The sequence below is a fragment of the Mesoplodon mirus genome, assembly GCF_964341445.2.
Source record: "Mesoplodon mirus genome assembly, chromosome: 2".
NCBI classification, from domain to species: domain Eukaryota; kingdom Metazoa; phylum Chordata; class Mammalia; order Artiodactyla; family Ziphiidae; genus Mesoplodon; species Mesoplodon mirus.
In genome coordinates this window covers 82,283,124-82,304,041 of record NC_138977.1, presented here as the reverse complement: position 1 = coordinate 82,304,041, position 20,918 = coordinate 82,283,124, and the positions used below count along the sequence as shown (strand labels likewise).

The following is a 20,918-nucleotide window of genomic DNA, read 5'->3' as shown; positions in this document are numbered from 1 at the left end:
ACAATATAAACACATTGCCCTCCTTCCATTCCTAAATGAAAAAGTCTGTCTTAAAGAAAGCAAAGAAAGAGGTTTTGTCTGTCAAAGAAATAAAGGGGGTAAAATGCTGTAACTAAAAGGAAGTCAATCTGACTTGACAGTGCAGGAATTAAGCAAAAGATGTTGCCAACTGCCGCAAGAACGTGAAGTTTTCCCCAACAATGACAGCAGGTTCTCTATGCTTCAAAGCTATTGGGTTACTGACTAAGCGGAAGTACTTGCTCATTCTGATTTTTCCCCGAGTCACTTCTGGTTTTTCCTGCAAAACACCTTGCCCAATTTAGACAAGTTTTAGAGCTGCTGCATATCTAGAGTGGTCTTCATCTTATTTCTCATTCAACCACCTGATAGTTAAGCATGAGTCTTGTATGCCTTTGAAGAAGAAAAAAAAAAATCAAGTTCTGACTCAACTTGGTAAAGATTCCACACTCACCTTCTCCCTCCTGCCTCCCCCAGGTTTCCGCCGGGTGTGGATGCCTTTGACATTATGACCGCAGAGGATTCCACCGCAGCCATGAGCAGCGAGTCGGCCGCTGGGTCCTCCCCCAAGGTGCCCGAGGGCGTGGCGGGCGCACCCAACGAGGCGGCGCTTCTGGCGCTGATGGAGCGCACGGGCTACAGCATGGTGCAGGAGAACGGGCAGCGCAAGTACGGCGGCCCGCCGCCCGGCTGGGAAGGTCCGCACCCGCAGCGCGGCTGCGAGGTCTTTGTGGGCAAGATCCCGCGCGACGTGTACGAGGACGAGCTGGTGCCCGTGTTCGAGGCGGTGGGCCGCATCTACGAGCTGCGCCTCATGATGGACTTCGACGGCAAGAACCGCGGCTACGCCTTCGTCATGTACTGCCACAAGCACGAGGCCAAGCGCGCCGTGCGTGAGCTCAACAACTACGAGATCCGCCCCGGCCGCCTGCTCGGCGTGTGCTGCAGCGTGGACAACTGCCGCCTCTTCATCGGCGGCATCCCCAAGATGAAGAAGCGCGAGGAGATCCTGGAGGAGATTGCCAAGGTCACGGAGGGCGTGCTCGACGTGATCGTCTACGCCAGCGCGGCCGACAAGATGAAGAACCGCGGCTTCGCCTTCGTCGAGTACGAGAGCCACCGCGCCGCCGCCATGGCGCGCCGCAAGCTCATGCCCGGCCGCATCCAGCTTTGGGGCCACCAGATCGCCGTGGACTGGGCCGAGCCTGAGATCGACGTGGACGAGGACGTGATGGAGACCGTGAAGATCCTCTACGTGCGGAACCTCATGATCGAGACCACCGAGGACACCATAAAGAAGAGCTTCGGCCAGTTCAACCCGGGCTGCGTGGAGCGCGTCAAGAAGATCCGCGACTACGCCTTCGTGCACTTTGCCAGCCGCGAAGACGCCGTGCACGCCATGAACAACCTCAATGGCACCGAGCTGGAGGGCTCGTGCCTCGAGGTGACGCTGGCCAAGCCTGTGGACAAGGAGCAGTACTCCCGCTACCAGAAGGCGGCCAAGGGCGGCGGCGCAGCCGAGGCGGCAATGGTGCAACAGCCCAGCTACGTGTACTCCTGCGACCCCTACACGCTGGCCTACTATGGCTACCCCTACAACGCGCTCATTGGGCCCAACAGGGACTATTTCGTGAAAGGTTAGTGGGGACTCCTTGCCTGGGTAGGCCCAGGGATCCGCGTCTGCCAGGCGGGCGGCGTCGGGGGTGTGGTGGCTGTCATTTACCAAGCCGGTGGACGGCGACCCCCCTACCCACCCTTGTTTGGGTGTGGGTTCTTTGCTGGCGCTTAAGGCATGTACTTCTACAACACTGAGAGAAATGCAGATCTTTAGTATGTGTGGGATGAGTGGTAGAATCATGGGCGCATGCAAGCTCTTCCTGCGCTCAGCCTTTCCAGGGCCTACCTACTGTGGGGCTAGTCCGCAAGGCTCTGGGTTCTTAGGTTAAAAACTACGTGTGAAGTGAAATCTTTAGAATGTTGGGGATTAGGGGGCACAGTGTTGTCGTTGGGTTTTTTGTTGGGGTGCTTTTGTTGTTTGTAGTCACTGGCTAGCCTATAATGAAACCAGGCATTACACTGGGAAGCAGAATGCTTAGCCTCTGGGTTCTGTTCTCTGATTAACTGCTTCTGTGACTTAAGTCAGCCCCTCTAACCTCCTGAGGCTTGTTTTCTCACGCATAAAATGAGAAAGGAGACTAGCAGTTCCCCTTCCACAACTAACTTTGTTATAGTCTGTGAACATTTTTATTTATTGGAGTTGCAGTTGCAGTCCTAGGAACTCACCCTTCAAGTTCATCTCTTGCATTAAGCAGACATTTTAGGGTGCCCCTAGGCTGGAACAGAAGGTGTGAACCATCTTCCAGCCCATTGAAGGGCAGAGGTGTAGCCACCTGCAGCTTAGAGCCAGTGCAAACACCTAAGTGCCAGGAACCTTGAGCTAAGGTCCTCCTCCTGTACTGTTGCTATTGGTAGCTCATCATGTTTTGTGTTGTTATTATAAGCAGGCAGCATAAGAGGCCGGGGTCGAGGTGCAGCTGGCAACAGAGCCCCAGGGCCCAGGGGTTCCTACCTTGGGGGATATTCTGCTGGCCGTGGTATATATAGCCGATATCATGAAGGAAAAGGAAAACAACAAGAAAAAGGATATGAACTTGTACCGAATTTGGAAATCTCTGCCGTCAATCCAGTTGCCATTAAACCTGGTACAGGTCAGTATAAACTGGAGTGAGAATGGATCTTTTCAGCCTGAACCCCAGTCCTCTCTTTGAAGTGACTTCCTTGGGTACTTTTATCTGCATATGGGTTCCTCAAAGGCAGCAGAAGATTAGGCAAGGAATGTGGCCTCCTGGACCTTCTTATCTAGAACTTAGGGAGATAGTCTAGTGTCTAGTTTTGACCACGTTCAAGTCAAACTTTCCGATAGTGGGTTTTTCAAATGGGTATCACCAGTTGTTAGGCTTTTTTTCAATTAGGCAGATTCTCAACTAGGCAGATTGGGATGGGGTGTGCAGAGATAGAAGAACACGAGTCTCTTCTGTGTCTTCTACCAGCTGAAAACTTTCTTCTCCTTACTCAAGCCTATTTCTACCACACGCATCAGAAGCCAGAAGGCGTATTTCTTTGCTAGTTCTTAGGGTTGCTGGGAAGGGTAGAAAATTCCCCTTCAGGAGCAAATAACACTACTGTCTCTTGTCATGGTCTTAACAAACCAGAATGCCTGGGAGCAGCAGTGAAAGTTTTTGCAGCTGATTTCCAGCTCTCATTTCCGCCTTTTGCTGGATCAGTAGGTTGGGGGTAGGGGCACTCAAGTAACTCAAGCCAGGGACCTTGAACTTTGCTTCCACCCTCCACAAACCAGGCCCCATAAACCAGTTTTCCAACATTGTTAGTGCTCGTTGGTCTAATGTGCAACAGGTCTTTCTGATCCTAAGCTGCAAGGAGCTTTATTTAACTCCACAGTGTGAACATAGCACAGACTCCCTATTTACACACACCATACAAGCCCACACATGGGAAATCCCGCCCTGGTCCTCCTCCAGACCTTTTCCCGGTCTCATGGAGGGTAGATTGAAGAACTCTTTGAGAACATCCTCACTTCGAAGCTCAGCCTCTCTGACTTTCTGTTGGCTGAGGTCTGCACTCCTTCCCCCGGCTGAAACAGACTCAAGGGAGCTGTGCGAGTGGGGCGTAGGTTGGCATTGGCCACATAGAGCTTACAAAGCATTTTCCCAGTAGAGCTTCCTTTTGAAGTAATCTGGTGATCTTTTTTTTCTAATGCCTGTGAAAAAATTCTGCAATTTCTGCAGGTAAGTGACTCCTTAGACTGGATTTCCTTATAAATGCCATTGGTGCTTTAAGCAGTGTAAAACAGATCCTGTTTCTCTCCGTAATTCCATAAAGCAGAGCTTGGATACAAGACTTGTCACTTCTACTTGGGAAAGGGACTCCGGTTGGCATTAGCTTAAGATTTAACTAGAGAAAAGAACTCTTAAACAACCTTTAAGCATATAGTTGTGTTCTGGGGCATGTAGTAGCTGACAGCCAGAATAATCCAGAGTTGCTTAGTACAACTCAAATATAGCTCAAACTTATAACCCTTTCTGGACCCTATCCCCATGACCTCTATTTCTGATTAATCCAGAAAATTAGAACTATGTATTTTACGAGGAACACCAGGGCAATAGTGAAGTATCTGGGCACAAGATCATATGGATGGAAAGGCAGGTAAAAGATTTGGTTAAGATTTTAGGTTTATTTTATTGAATGGCTATATCACTGTTTAGCCCACAGTCATTTCTCTTTACCTTATATCATCAGCTTTTATTAGAAGAAATTACTTACAGTTGGAGAAAAAACATAAGTGAAAGTTACTTTGTGTATGCATTTCAATATTCTTGCTCTTCCTTGCAACACACACATACCACACACTCACGCAAACTCCCCCAAATCAGGGCTAGTATTTTTTTTTCTTTTTACCTCTCCTTATCATACATTGACATTCGATAACTGCTGTCTGTTTGAATCTCTGGTTGAAATGAGCCCTTTGGACTTGACTCACAGAAACATGTCTTTGAATTGGCAGGTACCACCAAAAAAAGCAGTCACTCTACTGCTTCACTATTATGACTGGCCGTTAGAAAATTAGGGAATTTTCCATTTTTTATTATGTATTTTTCCTTGAGTCAGTAATATTGAAATCTGAAATGTGGGGTGGGGAGCATGTATACAGACCTCTGAGTTCTCAAAATGAAACCCTCAACAGCACCAGCTTTTTAAAACGTGGTGAAAGTGAAAAGGGCAGCGGGTCTGGTAATGAGTTAGATGAGTGATAAGGAACCAGCAGTCTCCTTCTCACACTCTTGGGCCTCAAGCCTCTGCTCTCACTTCTTATTCTGAGACTGTTTTCTCAGAATTAGAAGGCCCTTTCTTGCTCTGTAGAACCTCAAGAGTAAGAGTCAAAATGCGATTTTCTGTTAGAAGCAGTAGGAAATGTGGGCGCAGAAACCTAACTCTAAGCTTTCCTTCCCTGATGATCTATGGGGAGACCCCATTGGTACGCCATTGGTACTTTTGAAAGTCAAGCCAAGGGGAGGAGGGGTACCTGCCCCCTCCTCTCTCTTCCTCTTGGGTAGCACCTGTACTGAGGGAGCATTAGTTAGCAGGGAGAGCCCTTGGCTGCTAAACTTGGTTTTTAAAAATATTGAGAAAGTGATGGACCTCCCTCAGTGACTGGATGACTGACCTGTGTTTCCTTCTTACTTCTCTTGCAGTGGCCATCCCTGCCATCGGGGCCCAGTATTCCATGTTTCAGGCAGCTCCAGCTCCTAAAATGATTGAAGATGGTAAAATCCACACAATGGAGCACATGATCAGCCCCATCGCTGTGCAGCCAGACCCAGCCAGTGCCGCCGCGGCCGCAGCCGCCGCCGTCATCCCTGCCGTGTCCACGCCACCACCTTTCCAGGTAGGGTTCTTGCTGCGGTCATCGCGTTTGTGTGAGGCCTCGTGTCGTGGATTCATTTAATATTCCACAGGAGAATTTACTTTGTGCCTAGCTCTCTGTTAGAACTGTGGGACTGGATGACAGACAAATTTTGTAAGATAAATCATGGCAGGACAGAAAAATTTTTAGTAATAATTGTACTACCCCAATATCGTCACTGTATTAAAGATGGGAAGCAATATGCAAAAATGGCATGTGTAATTTTTCAGTGTCATAATATTATACATACTATTTTTTTTATGACACTGGATAATTTTTAACTCATGTTCTTATTGTTAAGGAGCTGACACACAGAATCCCAGGAGATAGTTCACGTTTTCCCATTCCAGATTATAGTTCAATGAAGAGTTCTTTAAAGTTCTGCTCCTCCCTCGCTACCTCCCTCCCTCTCTCTGTATGAGTAGATACATATGTATACATGTATACATATACATACGTGTGGCTGTAGAGAGAGAAATGTCTATAGAGATAAAGATACATGAAACTTTACAAAATCTGCCTTTACTCCACTCTTACAACCATATCCAACTATTCCCATATCGCCTCCCAATCCAGTCTTACCATTCCATCCTCCTTCCCCACCTCCACTTACTCAGTTCTCCTCTCTGTGGTTTCTTCTCTAGAATCTTTCCCATCCATCTCACCTTGGAAATCATCTCTCCCGTACTTCTCATTACCTACAGTATTACTTGGCATTTGACTGCCAGTGTGTTCTATCTCCCCAATTAAAACGAAGTTCTTCCAGAACAAGAGTTACGTCTTATATTGCTTTGTATCTGCATGTGTAGCACACAGGGAATACCTATGCGATGTGTCATTCATCCAGACAGAAAAATAATCTTGTTGAAGCTCTCCTTTGTGAGGCAGTGAATCTCAACTACCTTATCAATCAGTATGCGTATTAAAAACTCAGGCCGGGGATGTCTTTTATCTAATTGAGTAAGAATTATCCAGGGGACATGTTTATATTGATAAAACAGAGATTCTTAGATTCAAAGCCCAGAAGATTCCAGTTCAGCAGAACTGGGCTCGGGTTCTAGAATCCATATTTTGTCCCAGCTCCTCAGTGATGACAAAACAGAGCCAGACTGTGAACCCTCACCGTAGCCTGCTGTTTGCTTGCTGTTGCCCACTCTGAGCCCCAGTCTTTTTTTTTTTTTTTTTTTTTTGCGGTACGTGGGCCTCTCACTGTTACGGCACGCGGGCCTCTCACTGTTGAGGCCTCTCCCGTTGCGGAGCACAGGCTCCGGTCACGCAGCAGCCATGGCTCACGGGCCCAGCTGCTCTGCGGCATGTGGGATCTTCCCAGACTGGGGCACGAACCTGTGTCCCCTGCATCGGCAGGCAGACTCTCAACCACTGCACCACCAGGGAAGCCCTGAGCCCCAGTCTTGACTGCACTATTCAGACAGGGTCAGGCCATGTGAAGTTTATTTATCTAGCAATATATCGTCAAGTATTCTTTAACTGCAAAAAGCCAAATAAAGGAATAGGTTGGAAATGACTCACAAAGTAGTTATTCCTGTGGCCTGACTATAAATATATACAGTAACCTACAGGCATTACTTAGTGGAATTCTGCTAATAATTTCTAATTCCTCTTTACTAAGAAATTCGTGAACTTTGGTCTTTGCTGCATGGTCACAGTTCTGGTGGAGCCCACATTCCAGGCTTCATGATCACATTCTGAAATGTAGACTGTTTCTATCTTATGTCAGTCTGCCCTGGATGCTGCCGTGGGGTCTTTACACGAAGTTGTGGTTTGGGAATTTGTTCAGTGTGCTGTCCTTAGCAGTGGATTCCTATGGAGATTGTTTCCTCCTCCAGTATATTCTGCAGAATGCCAGGAGCTAGTTCCTTTGTAACGTGGGAATGGCTTCTTTGAGTGTGTGTGGCCCTGCCACTCTCCCTCAGGGCTAAGTACTCTGTGTCCTGCCTCGAGTTCATTGACCTGGGTTCTCTGACATGTTCAGTCCTTTGCCGCCTCTGTGTTCTCTGCCAAATTGCAGCAGAGGGAGGAGCTTTTTTTTTCTTTTAATATTTATTCATTTATTTATTTGGTTGCACTGGATCTTAGTTGCGACTGGCGGGCTCCTTAGTTGCGGCATGCAAACTCTTCATTGCAGCATGCATGTGGGATCTAGTTCCTTGACCCGGGATCGAACCCGGGCCCCCTGCCCTGGGAGCGCAGAATCCTAACCACTGTGCCACCAGGGAAGTTCCCAAGGAGCATCTTAAGCTCCACGGATCGGTAACTAGAAAACTTTTGGGAGTAGAGCAACACTGGAAATCAGTTCCCAGCATGGCTTCCAGAACCTTCTTGGGGAACACCTTCGATCTTCCTCCTCTGTCTTGCAGGTGCTCAGGGACGTTCTTGTTTAGCCATTTTATATCCAAAGTTTCATATAGCCTTTGCAAGCAATTAAAAAAAACTTGCAGGGCCTCCCTGGTGGCGCAGTGGTTGGGAGTCCGCCTGCCGATGCAGGGGATGTGGGTTCGTGCCCCGGTCTGGGAGGATCCCATGTGCCGCGGAGCGGCTGGGCCCGTGAGCCATGGCCGCTGGGCCTGCGCGTCCGGAGCCTGTGCTCCGCAACGGGAGAGGCCACAACAGTGAGAGGCCCGCATACCGCAAAAAGAAAAAAAAAAAAAAAAAAAAAACTTGCAGGTGTAGACGATCATTTTTTCACATTGATTTCTCAAAGTGTTCTCAGTCTTCACAACAAGTCGGTGGTGAAGGTAGAGCAAAGATAACCATTCGTTTTTTGAGAGGAGCAAAACTTGAGGTCTTTTTCTCTCCCAGTCCCCAACTCCCTATGCTCAGCCTAACCCCATTGCACTCACCTGAGCCCAGGTGTTGGGCTGCACTGTAGCACGTGGGAAGGTTTTTCTCAGATGTCACCTTCCCTGTGATTCCTTCCCTTTGTGCATTTGTCATTAAAGAGGTGTCCACACATTTGGGAAAGACGGCTTGCTGTCTTGCTGCAAACCACAGTCTTCCCAGTTCCGAAGACTGTCTGCCTGGTCGTAAAGCGTTTCTAATAAGATACTCATTGTGACTGCATTGTAGGAGGCAGGACAATGCAAGGCTAAACGCACAGGCTCCAGAGTCACACATCCCCTTGCTTAAAAGCTGTGTCACCGGGACTTCCCTGGTGGTGAAGTGGTTAGGATTGCTGTGGAGCAACTAAGCCCGGGCACCACAACTACTAAGCCTGCGCGCTAGAGCCCGCGAGCCACAACTGCTGAGCCCGTGAGCCAGAACTACCGAAACCCGCATGCCTAGAGCCCATGCTCCGCAGCAAGAGAAGCCACCGCAATGAGAAGCCTACACACCACAACGAAGAGTAGCCCCCGCTCGCCGCAACTAGAGAAAGCCCATGCACAGCAAAAAAGACCTAACGCAGCCAAAAATAAACAAAAAATAAATTTATAAAAAAAAAGAAATAGGTAAAAAAATATTTTTCAAAGAAAAATAACATCATACAGATAAGGCACTTAGAGTAGTGCTTAGCAGACTATAATCTCTCTGTTATTGTTATCATTTAGTATAATTATTATTTCGGTTACAGTTGAAAGAAATGACTCTTAGGTTGTGAAGTTCCTTTGAACATAATTTTGTGACTCTGATTTGCAGGTATTGTAGAGGAATGATAAGTAATTCCTTTATAAAAATCCAGGAAGAAGTAATTTTTTAAAATCTAATTCTCTATTTCACATATCCTGAATTGTTTATTTTAAAGATACATTAAGACAAGGAGACCACAGCAGCACGTACTAGAGAGCATTCTATGAAACATAAGGTGCACCAGATGTTTTGTTAAATGTGTACTTTATTTTACCAAACATCTATCTACTTTTCAAGCAGCTCAGAGAACGAGCTCCACAGCAAACAAACACTTCGGGAAATACTGAACCACAGTCTTCCCTGCATACTCCTATTTGTTCTGAAAACATAGTATGTTACACTTTCAAATGGAGGGAAGGAAGCAGCAGGGACTTTCAGAGCCAGCATGGCATCTGCAGTGAGGCAGCTTCAGTTAGCTTGTCTTTCCCCACTTCCTCCTCATGTGGAAACCCCACCTTCTTCTTCAGAACCCAGCTCAAATGTCTCCACTTCTGAGATGCTTTCTCTGGCTCCTCAATTTAGTTGGCTCCTTCTCGAAGCTTCTACAGCAATTTGTTTATATAGTGGTGTCATATCTTAGGTGGGAGATGGTTGAAGAGATCACATTTGCTGAAAATCGCATCTGGTCACAATCTTTTTAGGTCACAGCTTAAGAAGCTGACCCTTTGGAGATCTGTGTACCTTGTTCCATAAAGTTGTCACAGACTATGCTTCTTTCTCTCCATTCTTGAAACATCATGTTTCTTCAGTTAAGTATGAGTTGAGGCAGCTGGCATATATTTTAGGAAAAATATTTCTTCTTAGTTACAGTGAGATCAACTGAGTAAAGGGTAGACCTCAACTCCCATCTCCAGCTCACTCTGGGGCATAGGCTGATTGCGTGGAATGGTGGGCAGAAGATTCCAGAGCATTGGAACTTTCCCTGAGCATTCCAATTCCATCAGTGTCACCAGCTGAATTCGAATGAGCCTTGAGTATGCAACTTCACCTTACTTTAATGGCTCCTGCCTCACTCCCTTACAGTTATTTTTTGTCTACCCCTCTGCCTTTCTGCCCTGAGAATGGCAACTTTTGTTTTGTTTTGTTTTTAAATAAATGTATTTATTTATTTTTGGCTGCGTTGGGTCTTTGTTGCTGCGCGCGGGCTTTCTCTAGTTGCGGCGAGAGGGGGCTACTCTTCATTGCGGTGCGCGGGCTTCTCATTGCAGTGGCTTCTCTTGTTGCGGAGCTTAGGCTCTAGGCACCTGAGCTTCAGTAGTTGCAGCACGTGGGCTCAGCAGTTGTGGCTCGCCGTCTCTAGAGTGCAGGCTCAGTAGTTGTGGCACATGGGCTTAGTTGCTCTGCAGCATGTGGGGTCTTCCCGAACCCATGTCCCCTGCATTGGCAGGCGGATTCTTAACCACTGCGCCACCAGGGAAGCCCAAGAATGGCAGCTTTTGTTTCTCTGTTTCTCCTCCAGACCCCTGGGAGTTGAATGAATGAATGAATGAATGGATAGGTAGCTACACATGATCAGTAAGGATTCTTTCTCTCCCTCCTCCTCAGGGCCGCCCAATAACTCCAGTGTACACAGTGGCTCCGAACGTTCAGAGAATTCCCGCTGCCGGGATCTACGGGGCCAGTTATGTGCCATTTGCTGCTCCAACCACAGCTACGATCGCCACGCTGCAGAAGAACGCGGCGGCCGCCGTCTACAGCGGGTACGCAGGCTACATACCTCAGGCCTTCCCCGCCGCTGCTATCCAGGTGCCCATCCACGACGTCTACCAGACCTACTGAGATCCACCCACCACGACCACTGAAGGAACACTTTACTATTTATGAAGAAAGAACGTGTTGGGTTAGCACACACGAAACCCAAACGTGAAGAATGTTATCAGATACCATACTGGAATATTTTATATACACGAAGTTTTCACTAGTTTTTTTAAGACTGTTTTCAATTTAGCAGACCTGTGTTTGTACATTTCTAAGAGGCTTGCAATGGTTTGTGCCTTAAACATCATCTCTTAAAAATTTGTACGCTGTAGTACATTTGTATAGAGGTTTTCGTTTTTGTATTTTTAAGGATATATTTTCAGTATGAAGGTTATTTTCTTAACTTCTGCACTCCAGAGATTTCTATTTTGTAGTACCTTCAATAGTAAATATATCAACTATATATTAAAAAGCACACTTGAGCAGCTAGGGAACTACTTTGAAAAATATATTCAATATTTAAAGATACAAACAATAGTGCTTTAAAAATACTACATAAAACGTTATTTTAAAAGTTATACTGGAAAGTGCAATTTTAAAATGAGTGAAACCTCTATTTCTGCTGGAATTAAAAGTTGACAGGTGTTACTATGTGTTATCCATGACGGTTCTGTTTTTTAAACACTCGACCTCTCCTTATGCCAACATTGAAAGACTTGTCACACTTCTGAGTCCAAACACTGGAAAGCTCTCTCACCTGCCACCATCACCCTGGGTCCCTGTTCCTTCTCCAAGTGCCTTTGCTCTTAGATAGGTTCTCTCCCCACCCACTAGCCACCCTCTCCCCCTGTTCCCAGTCCCACCTTCGTGTTTGGCAAGTCTAGGACAAATGCATTACTCTGACAGAGAAAACATTGATGACTTTTATACTTCTTTTTGTTGGGGTTTTTTGTTATGGGTTTTTGGTTTTTTGGGGGCGTTTGTTTGGGAGGTATTTTCAATAGCAGAGTTATGTGTAAGCACAAGATTTTAATAGTTTGCATAAGACATCTTTGCATAGCTATTTAATTGTCCAATATACAACTTTCATTCCTTTCCTAATGCTTTTATTTTATTATATTTGTTTTGAAGTATAAGTTTGTAGAGACAGAGAATGTTATTGTAGACAAGACCCTGAAAGACTCTTGTCAGCAGATATGCTTCTAGTTGCCTTATCATGTTTCATGCGAAATGTCTGTGGTTGTCACGGTGTTGGAAATATTATGTTTCTTGAACAGGGCCTCCCTCCGTTGCCATGCACAGCATGGCAGGTGAACTGATTTGGGGCATGCACAGCCAGGAGGAGGAGGAGAGACCTGCAGGAGTAACAGTTTGTAAATATCACCTAATGCTTGTTTTTAGCTGTTTTATGTTGCAGAAGTTCATGGTACCTAGTTGAATGCAAAATGAAACCATTTTATTTCAATGTTATTGAACGGTTTTGTTTTAGTAGGAAGTAAATGTATTGTTGCAGTGTTTTGTGCCTGTTTAAAGGCCTTTGTTTAGCAGAGTGAATGTAAAATACAGTAAAATGTTAAGACTGTCATCTACTTTAGGAAATACACCAACTTGGAATTTTTTTTTTGTAAAGGTTCTATCAAGGAAGTGAGGTGTGCAATAGATGGCATGGCCACAGTTGTGTTTTTATGTCATATTGGAGATTCCATCAAACCTTCTACTCACTGAATTTTGCTGATGGCTGCATTCTTATTGTGGATTAATAATAGGATAGTGCCCTTAGCAAACATATTAGTTTTGTTTTACATTTTAAATTAAGAGATTCCCAAATGCCCTCTTTTCCCTCATCTTAGGGTGGGTTGAATTTTTTATATATAAGCAATATTTATTTAACTATTCTATAAAATTATTGAGTGCCTGCGAAGGCCTTTAAACATTCCTAACCTTCCTTTCCATCATTCTTAAGTGACATAAAGTAACTGTGCAATGTCCTGATTCTGTACCCAGCAAACTGCATCCAAACTCAAATCTGTTGTAATGAGTAATCCAACAAAATGCAGTTTGGATTAGATCCCCATCCTTTGACTTTGTATGAAAGAAGTACTCTCCTACTCTCCTTCCAGTGAAGGATTAAGTATCACAGAGGTTCACTGGATGAGACTGACCCAGGGATCTTACTGTATCTTACATGTGCCTGTAAATTATTTGCAAAAAAGAAAAAGAATGGTGTCTTAACATGGCAACTACCAAACTACCTTAAAAATAAACGTTGCTGACATAGCCCGTTAAGTATCAGTGAGCCTCCTACCTACCTATGGTCTGTCTGTTCCTGTTGTTTGAAAAACATTTCACATATGTACACTACTGAGGTAAGTTTGTAACTTGAAATGTGAACTTTTTTTTAGGGTTAAGAACAAACTATATAAATGTTTAAAAAAAAACTTTCGAGTTCTCTGTTTTCAAACATGCTAGCAGTTTAGTTGTTATCTTTAGTTGCGTTGTATTTGAAAAGCTTTTAAGTTTATTTAGATCTTGCTTCATTTACAGTACATTCTTAGGATGTATGTAGTAAATAAAGCTTTCTTTAAAGCAATTTCAAGACCTTATTTTAAATTGTGTTTTCTTTATACACATTTTTTTTCCTAACAAAATTAGAATAACCCTTATAGCCTAGAAGGAACTGACTAATTCATTATTTTCAGCTGGAGAAGATCATATCTTTGATTTGGAATTACTAATGAAGATGAGGCACATAGTAAAAACTGTAAATTATCAGTGTCTTCAAACTTGTGCCCAGTGGTAGAAAGTTGAGCACTCAACTACTACTCAGCATCTGGATTAGAATGGGATGTGGCAAAGCCTGTCACTGTTCTCGGTACTGGTTTGTTTATGATCCCGAGAGCTTTACACTCAGAAATCTACATGGAGGCAGTTGATGTGACCTTGAGTTATTTGGTGGTCTCATGAAAGTGCTGGGGTGACCTCATGTTGGTCACTGCATTGGAAACCAAAGCCCTCTGTTTCACCTTTTTCACAGCACCCAGCAAGATTAGCAGGGTACTGCCTTTTTCTCTAGAGATCATCACTAACTTCAGGTAGGATCCATCAGCAAAGCCAATCAAATGATTCAAGGGAAAGTGGTAGGTTGTCAATGGAATTACCTCTAAAAACTGCCCCACGTGGCTTTGCCGTTGATTAAGAATTTTACCTTCTTAGTCTTGAGCAGCCTGGGTCATGGCCTCCCTACCCACATTTCTTAGAATTCTAACTTCCTGCTTCCTCTTAAAAGGAAAAAGTCTCTTTCAGAGGCAGAAGAGGCCAGGGAACTTCCCAAGATGACAGATCATTAGGCAATATTTTCAAGGGGAACAAGATCTGCTGATTCCTTCTTGTTCTAGGAGAAGAGTACAGATGCTCTTCAAGTTGCAGAATCAGAGTTTGATTGCTCTTGTCAGGAAAAAGAATTAAGTCTTACCAAATGCCTATTACACCTCTACTAGATTCCCTGCCTGTCTTTGTTCTAGGAGCTGCGGTGACTACAGCATCCACAAAACCAACAAAATCTTGCGCACACAGAGCTTACATTCCAGTGGGAGGACACAGACAAAGTAAGCAGGTAAATAGTGTGTTGGGTGGGGATAAAGCTTTGCTTGGGTGATTCATTAGGCTTTTGGCTTCCATTGCCACGGAACCTCACAAGAACTCAGTGAAGTGCTCAGAGCAGATACGTGACCGGCCAAGGTCCCACAGCTGGTAGGAACCAGGGCAGAAATCTGTGCTCAGACTCCAAGTCCCAGATACTTTCAGACAGCAAACACACTGACCCTGGACATGGACAGATTCGGTAGTGCCAACAACCAACTTCATGGTCTACAAAAAGAAAAGAAAAGCTTTTCTCCGAGTGTAGTTTCTTTTCTGTTGGTTGGCTTTCAGTGTGTTTTCAAATGCAGCCTCTTTCCTTGGGGGGATGGGAACTGAAGGAAGAATGGCTGAAATGCCTACTTTCAGCCTGGAAGACATAGCACTAGGTGAGCTGCTAAAATTGTCTACACTGGTAGGTTTAAGGAATTCGATCTACAGTGCCATATCAAGGATTATGGAGAGGGCTAAACAACTATTGTTAGGAAGTCAACTCTACCCTTCTGCTGCTTCACTAGGCTAGATGCCCCAATTTGTTTTAATTCCAAAAATATCTGTCAAGACAACGTGCATAAGCACTTACTTAGTTGGAAGTCCAAACAACTAGAAAACAAAGTTCTAATTTTTCTTTTCTCGTGAAGGGTAATCCTATGGACAGTCCAACATTTAATTGGGTGCTGTGACATGGCCTACACTGCTGGGTATAGTTTGTTAACTATAATTGACTTTACTGGCTTGCCAGGCCCTGTTTTAAGGGCATTAGGGTAGTTGACTATTTTCAAGAGATGTATATAGTATATTACATGATATCGGGCTGGCCAAAAAGTTCATTCAGGGTTTTCCATAAGATGGTACAGAAAACCTGAACGAACTTTTTGGCCAGCCCAATATTTATTATAAAGTCTTTTGGGCAACCTTTATATCAGAGTTGGGTTTTTTTTAAAAACGAAATGTGGGGGCTTCCCTGGTGGTGCAGTGGTTGAGAATCTGCCTGCCAATGCAGGGGACACGGGTTCGAGCCCTGGTCTGGGAAGATCCCACATGCTGTGGAGCAACTGGGCCCGTGAGCCACAGCTACTGAGCCTGCGCGTCTGGAGCCTGTGCTCCGCAACAAGAGAGGCCACGACAGTGAGAGGCCTGCGCACCGCGATGAAGAGTGGCCCCCGCTTGCCACAACTAGAGAAAACCCTCACACAGAAACGAAGACCCAACACAGCCAAAAATAAATAAATTTATTAAAAAAATTTAAAAAAATAAAAATAAAAACGAAATGTGACATTTTGGCATGGCTATTTTGATGAAATCACATTTGGCACACTGACCCTAAAAAAAAAAAATACAAAAAATATATCTTCACCTTAAAAAAAAAATTACTGATAGGATAACAGATGTATTCACTTTATCCTTGCCCAACCACTTCCTTGACACTCCATCTCTTTGACCATCCAAGGTCAAGGGCAGGAGTAGGTTTAAATACAGAATGAAACTCAGGAGATGAGTTTTGCTTCACTTCCAAGTTCTAAGCTATCAGATTGGATACAGCCTTTCTTCTCTTTCTCCTCACTAGTTTTCCCTCTCTAGGTGCCCAGTATTCCTCTGTTTCCTAACTCCTCACACCAAAATGTAATTGCCTAAATACTTGTCAAGCACTGTGACCTGGTAGAACAGGCTGGGCTTGCAGCTGGGATGCCTAGGGGCTGAACCTCCAGCTTTGCTGTTTACCAGCCGTGTGACCTTGGAAAAGACGCCTTGCCTCTCTGAGCACCAGTTTCTTAATTGGTAAAACAGAGATAATAATCCTGACCTCATAAGGTTATTGGGGAAATCAGATGAGTTAATGAATCGTAAACTGTTGTGTGAATGCATCCCCACTGTATTAATTCATTTAAGCCTTTCCATTTGACACCTTTTTATGCTTTTGTTCACCCATTTTTTTCAATAAACATTTGTTGAATGCCAGCTATGTGCCAGAACCGTATGAGGCACTGGAGAGACAAAGATCAACAAAATCGACACCCTCTGCCCTCCAGAAACTCCCGGGTGTGATAAGGCAGTGTTGCATAGGGCTATGAAATGGGAGGCGCACCCAGGCCTGGGCAAGGGGTTAAGAAGACTTTGGGGAGGAAGTGGCATCTAAGCAAAGAAGGACAGGATGAGTAGGAGGGAGGGCAGATGAGCAGGGAGAAGAGGGAACAGGAAATGCCCAGGCCCAGAAGAAAAAGTGTGGTATAGTCAAGTACCTGAAAGAAGTTCAGTGTGGCAACCTCAAAAAAGGAGGAGAAAGGGTGTGGCGTGAGGAAACATAACCTTTGTTCCCTCCAACACTAAACATGGTTGATAGGCCCATATTAACTGTGGAAGGAAGAGATTTGGCCTCCATAAGAAGGAAGTAGGAAGAACCCTAAATCATTCCAATTTAGGACTTTGAGTTTCTTTTAGAAAATGCAGGTGCCCCACATTTATCTAAACTGAGAGGCTGAGGGCTTGTCTAGCAATCAACAGTATGATGCATCTGAGCACTCCCCTAGCAGGCAACTGCCTCTCTTCCTGGCCCTGGGTGATGCCCACCAACACTGATCTTTCCATGGGAGAGTTTGTAGGGGCAGCTAAGGCTCTTAGGATTCCCACCCCTTCCTTCTTTAGATCCAGGTTCCACCTTCTGGGGACTTGCATCCTTCCTCTCTGGAGTCTTACAGCAGCTACAAGCATCAGCCAAGCTGTCCCCACTCTCCCTCGCCACAGGAATGCAGCCTTCTCAGCAAAGGTGATGGAGGCCCGTAGTCCTCCAGATGACTGTGAGGGTAGAGGAGGGTTCCACGTAAAATCTCCAGACACGCACTGGCTTCCTCAACAGGGTTATATATCCTGTGACTCCATTCCACACAGTTATACCCACAATCAAAAGCAACACCAAACCTTGCATTTGCAAGAAATATGACCTTTCCTGAGCTAATTTTTAGCCACCCTTCTTTCCTGGCTTGTTCTACTTTGTTTGGCAAAAATCTTTAATGATTAACCAAACACGAGGCTTAACTAGGCCTTAGTCATTCTGAGGCAGGTAAGACAAGTTGCTGGAGCCCAATTGTTTCTGAGGTGACCTTGCTGGGGGCGCTGGGTCAAGACATTTTGAGCTCATGGTACCATGATAACATTGGGTCATGCCAGTTGCATTCTGCTGGGATTTTTCCTCTCCTTTCTCAAGACTTTTATTCCAAACTGTGGTGGCACCAGGGAATGGTATTTCTGTCAGCTTCACCCCCACCCCAATTCAAATATGGCCATTGACACTTTCTCAGTCATACAAAGTCATATACAAACTCAGCTTCCCAACAGGCACCTAATCTCCCCTTTCCATATAAGATGCTCTCCTAAGAGGAGAAATTCTGGAAATGCAACTGATTCTAAATGTGCTCAAGCATTTATAGAAAGAAGCATTCTGAACATGAGACAATAGCAAAAATTACCTATTTCGCATACTTTCCTAACCCCTAAGTACAAATATCTAAACCATCGAGTGCCCAGTCAAAGCCTGCCCTCTGTGAGTATTTCTCTTTCTTGTTTGTCATTTTCCTTGTGTTTGGGAATAATGTTAAAGCCTTAGAGGGTGACCACTCAGCCAGAGAGAAAAGGAATTGTTGACAGTAACTTACTATATGTCAAGTAGTTTACATGGATTTTTTAAAAACTTTTTAGTAAAAAATAATATAGATGCAGAATTATGCACATATCATATATACAGCTTGATAAATTTTCACAAACTGAGCACCTCCATGTAACCAGCATCCAGATGAAAAACATGACCAGCATGCCAGAAGCTTCCCTATGGCCCTTTCTAGTTGCTACCTCCTCACCAAGAAGTCGCCATTCTGACTTCTAGCAGTGTAGATTAGTTTTGCCTGGGTCATTTTTTCATACCTGAGATAGCTACTACTATTATCCCCATTTTACAGATAAAAAGCAAGCAGGCAGAGGGAGATTCAGTAACTTCCCCAAGACCACATAGCTGCTAAGTTAAAGAGTCTGAATCTGAACCTGGCTCGTCTAACTCCAGGGCTAGGGATGCGGTAGGGAAGTGTAATGATAATTCATCCATTTTGTGAGGACCTAAAGTCATTTGTTTATTCTAGAAGCTACACTGATCTCCTGAGTCACCTGACCACAAAGGTCATTGGAAAAGAGAGATTAAAAATCAGCACGTGGGCCTCCCTGGTGGCGCAGTGGTTGAGAGTCCGCCTGCCGATGCAGGGGATACGGGTTCGTGCCCCGGTCTGGGAGGATCCCATGTGCCGCGGAGCGGCTGGGCCCGTGAGCCATGGCCGCTGGGCCTGCGCGTCCGGGGCCTGTGCTCCGCAACGGGAGAGGCCACAGCAGTGAGAGGCCCGCATACCGCAAAAAGGAAAAAAAAAAAAAAAAAAAAAAAAAAAAATCAGCACGTATGGCAGAACATGGGGCACAAAACCTTCTGGAGCCCCCAGGCCCTGTAGGATTACCTTTCTACGTTCATTTTTCCCTGGTGGCTTCCAAATCGCTTGCACCTTAACATCCCCTGTTATCAAACTTCACTCTCAGGAAGGGAAGGAATGAACCAATTCACACTGAGGTAGGTAACACATTTTCACTAAGGGCAGATCCCTTGTTCAATAAACTGAGGAGCAAAGTTCTAATTGTGGAACTTAAGGCCATACCCAGTTAAATACAGAGATTAACTTCAAGGGTCCGGAGGTCCTCCACCTGCCCATGACACTGTACCACAAAGGCAGCCCAGTCTAGGGAGCTCGGCGTAGGAATTCTGAGTTGCTAGGGGCCAAAGAATTAGACCCCTGGAGAGTCCAATGAACAAGGCTAAGGAGCAGTGTCCCAGATATGAGACAAACTGAATAAAATTCTGGAAAGACATTCCAGTCAAGGAGTTTCCTTTATTCTAAAATACTACTCATAATTTTAGCTTATTTTCAAACAGCATTTCACTGTCCACAGAAGGCTTTCTTCAGGCCTATCTCATCTGAGCCTCATGACAGTCTGTAAGATAGTTATGAAAGACATTCTTCTTTCTCTCCTCCTCCTCTTTCATTCATTTATTACGAAATGTTTTTGAGCATCTACTGTGTGCCAGGCGTTGTGGTGGAGCCTAAAAATACAGTGGTGACCATGATCCCCATTTTATCAAGGAAGAAATTGAGGCTTAAAGAGGATAAATGACTTGCCCAAGATCACAAGGATACCCTAAATTAAATAATATGGTGTGACCTTTCACCCTGCACCAGACTTTTAAATGCAGTCTCATTAAATCCTCACAACAACCCTATGAGGCAGTTACTATTATTTTACCTCCCATTTTACAAATAAAGTAACTGAAGGTCAGAGAGGTTATATGACTGCCCAAGCTCTCACAGCTGTGTAGGTGGAAGAGCCAGCATTCGGATCCTCATTGGTCTGACTCCAGAAATGAGAGCTTAAGTATTACCTTGTAGATTCAACCGCCGATGATATCACTGACCCATCTGGGCCCTAAATAGATCTCATGAGAGTTTTGACTCTGATGCGAATAGTAGGGTAAGAGCTCTGCGGTTCTGTGGAAGGCTGTCCAATGACTTGGTTGGCTCAGCATAAGCCCTACTTCTTGGGTTAAACAGACATTTCTGTGCATCTCTTACAGAATAGCCTTTTCACCCAAATGTTAAATATATCCATTCAAACAGAACTAGAAATAAAGTCCTTGAAATCTGAAGTTTTAAAAAACATGCCACAAACTAATAAAGATGTACTGTATAGCACAGGGAACTCTCTACTCAATACACTGTAATGACCTATATGGAAAAAGAATCTAAAAAAAGAGTGGATATATGTATATGTATATTGATTCACTTTGCTGTACACCTGAAACTAATATAGCATTGTAAATCAACTATACACCAATAAATTTTTTTTAAAAAAGGATAAATAAAAAACATGAACAATAGCTTGATGCCTTAAATACACCCTGCCCTGAGTAGAGCTGGATATGCCAGAGATGGAAGGGAGATTAACCACTGAAGGCTTCACTTCCACTTTTCAGAATGCTCCCCCTAGTAACCTGAGTGTTTCTATACCTTCCTTTCCCCCCAAAGTTAGTCCCATCATGGGCAATCACTCAAGGAGTGTCTGGCTCCTTGTGTTTTGAGGATCCAGAAAGCAGAGACAGTGCCCCACTGTCTCTGTGGAGCACCAGCAGCATCTAGAACCATGTGGCAACCTAGAACATCGGTGCTGGCAGCCTCCGCATGGGCCTCTCTGCCTCCATTCTTGCTGCCCTTCCGCTTGTGCTCAACGTTATAGCCAGTGATCTTCCTAAAATCAAATCTGAATGCTGCTCACATCAAAAATCTTCAGCAGGGCTTCCCTGGTGGCGCAGTGGTTGAGAGTCAGCTTGCCGATGCAGGGGACACGCATTCGTGCCCCA

The 20,918-nt window shown here is 44.8% G+C and overlaps 1 protein-coding gene across 4 annotated transcripts in view; it reads left to right on the top strand.

Annotated features, from left to right (window-relative positions):
• The window catches only part of RBM47 (RNA binding motif protein 47), a 164,229-nt gene extending 150,796 nt beyond the window's left edge, over positions 1-13,433 (top strand). For 3 of the 4 annotated variants that reach the window (XM_082637486.1, XM_082637485.1, XM_082637487.1), the window contains 4 exons: positions 496-1,655; positions 2,520-2,726; positions 5,289-5,482; positions 10,691-13,433. In XM_082637486.1, the coding sequence (XP_082493612.1) occupies positions 527-1,655; positions 2,520-2,726; positions 5,289-5,482; positions 10,691-10,924 (1,764 nt within the window). In that variant the 5' untranslated portion in view covers positions 496-526 and the 3' untranslated portion in view covers positions 10,925-13,433. The remainder of the gene's footprint in view (positions 1-495; positions 1,656-2,519; positions 2,727-5,288; positions 5,483-10,690) is intronic. The other variant, XM_082637488.1, reaches the window with a different exon arrangement.
• Positions 13,434-20,918: the final 7,485 nt, after the last annotated feature.